This window comes from Schistosoma mansoni (genome assembly GCF_000237925.1).
Source record: "Schistosoma mansoni, WGS project CABG00000000 data, supercontig 1069, strain Puerto Rico, whole genome shotgun sequence".
Classification (NCBI taxonomy): domain Eukaryota; kingdom Metazoa; phylum Platyhelminthes; class Trematoda; order Strigeidida; family Schistosomatidae; genus Schistosoma; species Schistosoma mansoni.
In genome coordinates this window covers 1-4222 of record NW_017386526.1, presented here as the reverse complement: position 1 = coordinate 4222, position 4222 = coordinate 1, and the positions used below count along the sequence as shown (strand labels likewise).

The 4222-nt window shown below is 40.5% G+C and overlaps 4 protein-coding genes across 4 annotated transcripts; all 4 read right to left on the bottom strand.

Annotated features, from left to right (window-relative positions):
* Positions 1-925: 925 nt before the first annotated feature.
* Smp_117130 (hypothetical protein) lies at positions 926-1168 on the bottom strand (the record flags this gene model as incomplete). The annotated part of the gene is made up of 1 exon (XM_018792099.1): positions 926-1168. One exon carries the CDS (start codon positions 1166-1168, stop codon positions 926-928), a length of 243 nt encoding a protein of 80 aa, XP_018644092.1.
* A 235-nt stretch (positions 1169-1403) lies between these two features.
* Smp_108360 (hypothetical protein) lies at positions 1404-2596 on the bottom strand (the record flags this gene model as incomplete). The annotated part of the gene is made up of 3 exons (XM_018792097.1): positions 1404-1646; positions 1950-2116; positions 2425-2596. The coding sequence occupies 3 exons, from the start codon at positions 2594-2596 to the stop codon at positions 1404-1406; spliced, it is 582 nt and encodes a 193-aa protein (XP_018644525.1).
* A 707-nt stretch (positions 2597-3303) lies between these two features.
* On the bottom strand, positions 3304-3546 carry Smp_117160 (hypothetical protein; the record flags this gene model as incomplete). Its single annotated transcript, XM_018792096.1, has 1 exon — positions 3304-3546. One exon carries the CDS (start codon positions 3544-3546, stop codon positions 3304-3306), a length of 243 nt encoding a protein of 80 aa, XP_018644093.1.
* A 103-nt stretch (positions 3547-3649) lies between these two features.
* Smp_107070 (hypothetical protein) lies at positions 3650-3874 on the bottom strand (the record flags this gene model as incomplete). Its single annotated transcript, XM_018792095.1, has 1 exon — positions 3650-3874. The coding sequence occupies one exon, from the start codon at positions 3872-3874 to the stop codon at positions 3650-3652; it is 225 nt and encodes a 74-aa protein (XP_018644045.1).
* Positions 3875-4222: the final 348 nt, after the last annotated feature.

The following is a 4222-nucleotide window of genomic DNA, read 5'->3' as shown; positions in this document are numbered from 1 at the left end:
ATGGAGTATGAATTGAGTGTGTATTTTGTGGTGGTCCATGTGCACAAGCAAGGATCCCATGTGCACATTGGTCCAACACAACCCACACAATCAAATGCATCGTCGCATTCGCACACTGCCTCTTCAATCCAAGTGTGAACGTCATTGCAACCACAAACACTCGAATTGACATCAACACACATTTGTGACACTCTACACAAGTACGCAGCACAACTCATCTGCACATCCGATTCACAATTCTCATTGTCACAGTCGATATCCACATAAATCTCATTCCTCTCACATTAGTCATCACGCACATATCAATGAGAAACGCAAATTTCACTTCAGAATGTTCCGAAGACATTCGATCAGAAATATGTGTGAAGGAAGAATTATATGTTGTTGAATGAGTTCACCGGTCGACATTCAACTCAATGTTCGAAATGATAATCAAAATTGTGTTGGTGATTAGGACGCAATGCATGGTTGAGAGGATGGAGTATGAATTGAGTGTGTTATTTGTGGTGGTCCATGTGCACAAGCAACGATTCCATGTGCACATTGGTCCAACTCAACCACACAATCAAATGCATCACCGCATTCGCTCACTGACTACTCAATACATATGTGAACTACATTTCAATTGGAAAGAAAAATAATGATATTACCACACATTCGTGCGACTATGCGCAAGTAAGCAGCACGACTCATCTGCACATCCGATTCACAATTCTCATTGTCACAGTCGATATCCACATAAACCTAATTCCTCTCACATTAGTCATCACGAACATATCAATGAGAAACGCAAATTTCACTTCAAAATATTCCAAAGATTTTCGATCAGACATATGCGTGAAGGAAGAATTATATGTTGTTGAATGAGTTCACCGGTCGACATTCAACTCAATGTTCGAAATGATAATCAAAATTGTGTTGGTGATTAGGACGCAATGCATGGTTGAGAGGATGGAGTATGAATTGAGTGTGTTATTTGTGGTGGTCCATGTGCACAAGCAACGATTCCATGTGCACATTGGTCCAACTCAACCACACAATCAAATGCATCATCGCATTCGCACACTGCCTCTTCAATCCAAGTGTGAACGTCATTGCAACCACAAACACTCGAATTGACATCACCACACATTTGTGACACTCTACACAAGTACGCAGCACAACTCATCTGCACATCCGATTCAAAATTCTCATTGTCACAGTCGATATCCACATAAATCTCATTCCTCTCACATTAGTCATCACGCACATATCAATGAGAAACGCAAATTATCACTTCGAGAATGTTCCGGAAGACATTAGGTAAGTGGTATGCGTGAAGGAAGAATTATATGTTGTTGAATGAGTTCACCGGTCGACATTCAACTCAATGTTCGAAATGATAATCAAAATTGTGTTGGTGATTAGGACGCAATGCATGGTTGAGAGGATGGAGTATGAATTGAGTGTGTTATTTGTGGTGGTCCATGTGCACGAGCAACGATTCCATGTGCACATTGGTCCAACACAACCACACAATCAAATGCATCATCGCATTCGCACACTGCCTCTTCAATCCAAGTGTGAACGTCATTGCAACCACAAACACTCGAATTGACATCACCACACATTTGTGACACTCTACACAAGTACGCAGCACAACTCATCTGCACATCCGATTCACAATTCTCATTGTCACAGTCGATATCCACATAAACCTAATTCCTCTCACATTAGTCATCACGAACATAAGAATGAGAAACGCAAATTTCACTTCAGAATGTTCCGAAGACATTCGATCAGAAATTTGTGTGAAGGAAGAATTATATGTTGTTGAATGAGTTCACCGGTCGACATTCAACTCAATGTTCGAAATGATAATGAAAATTGTGTTGGTGATTAGGACGCAATGCATGGTTGAGAGGATGGAGTATGAATTGAGTGTGTTATTTGTGGTGGTCCATGTGCACAAGCAACGATTCCATGTGCACATTGGTCCAACACAACCACACAATCAAATGCATCATCGCATTCGCACACTGCCTCTTCAATCCAAGTGTGAACGTCATTGCAACCACAAACACTCGAATTGACATCAACACACATTTGTGACACTCCACACAAGTACGCAGCACAACTCATCTGCACATCCGATTCACAATTCTCATTGTCACAGTCGATATCCACATAACCGTGATTCCTAACACATCAATCATCACGCACATATCAATGAGAAACGCAAATTTCACTTCAAAATATTCCAAAGATTTTCGATCAGTGGTATGCGTGAAGGAAGAATTATGTGTTGTTGAGTGAGTTCACCGGTCGACATTCAACTCAATGTTCGAAATGATAATCAAAATTGTGTTGGTGATTAGGACGCAATGCATGGTTGAGAGGATAGAGTATGAATTGAGTGTGTTATTTGTGGTGGTCCATGTGCACAAGCAACGATTCCATGTGCACATTGGTCCAACACAACCACACAATCAAATGCATCATCGCATTCGCACACTGCCTCTTCAATCCAAGTGTGAACGTCATTGCAACCACAAACACTCGAATTGACATCAACACACATTTGTGACACTCCACACAAGTACGCAGCACAACTCATCTGCACATCCGATTCACAATTCTCATTGTCACAGTCGATATCCACATAAATCTCATTCCTCTCACATTATGCATCACGCACATATCAATGAGAAACGCAAATTTCACTTCAAAATATTCCAAAGATTTTCGATCAGTGGTATGCGTGAAGGAAGAATTATGTGTTGTTGAGTGAGTTCACCGGTCGACATTCAACTCAATGTTCGAAATGATAATCAAAATTGTGTTGGTGATTAGGACGCAATGCATGGTTGAGAGGATGGAGTATGAATTGAGTGTGTTATTTGTGGTGGTCCATGTGCACAAGCAACGATTCCATGTGCACATTGGTCCAACTCAACCACACAATCAAATGCATCATCGCATTCGCTCACTGACTACTCAATACATATGTGAACTACATTTCAATTGGAAAGAAAAATAATGATATTACCACACATTTGTGCGACTATGCGCAAGTAAGCAGCACGACTCATCTGCACATCCGATTCACAATTCTCATTGTCACAGTCGATATCCACATAACCGTGATTCCTAACACATCAATCATCACGCACATATCAATGAGAAACGCAAATTTCCCTTCAAAATATTCCAAAGATTTTCGATCAGTGGTATGCGTGAAGGAAGAATTATGTGTTGTTGAATGAGTTCACCGGTCGACATTCAACTCAATGTTCGAAATGATAATCAAAATTGTGTTGGTGATTAGGACGCAATGCATGGTTGAGAGGATGGAGTATGAATTGAGTGTGTTATTTGTGGTGGTCCATGTGCACAAGCAACGATTCCATGTGCACATTGGTCCAACACAACCACACAATCAAATGCATCATCGCATTCGCACACTGCCTCTTCAATCCAAGTGTGAACGTCATTGCAACCACAAACACTCGAATTGACATCACCACACATTTGTGACACTCTACACAAGTACGCAGCACAACTCATCTGCACATCCGATTCACAATTCTCATTGTCACAGTCGATATCCACATAAACCTAATTCCTCTCACATTAGTCATCACGCACATATCAATGAGAAACGCAAATTTCACTTCAAAATATTCCAAAGATTTCGATCAGAGATATGCGTGAAGGAAGAAATTATATGTTGTTGAAATGAGTTCACCCGGTCGACATTCAACTCAATGTTGAAAATGATAATGAAATTGTGTTTGGTGATTAGGACGCAATGCATGGTTGAGAGGATGGAGTATGAATTGAGTGTGTTATTTGTGGTGGTCCATGTGCACAAGCAACGATTCCATGTGCACATTGGTCCAACACAACCACACAATCAAATGCATCATCGCATTCGCTCACTGACTACTCAATACATATGTGAACTACATTTCAATTGGAAAGAAAAATAATGATATTACCACACATTTGTGCGACTATGCGCAAGTAAGCAGCACGACTCATCTGCACATCCGATTCACAATTCTCATTGTCACAGTCGATATCCACATAAACCTTATTCCTCTCACATTAGTCATCACGAACATAAGAATGAGAAACGCAAATTTCACTTCAGAATGTTCCGAAGACATTCGATCAGTAGTATGTGTGAAGGAAGATTTATATGTTGTTGAATGAGTTCACCGGTCGACATTCAACTCAA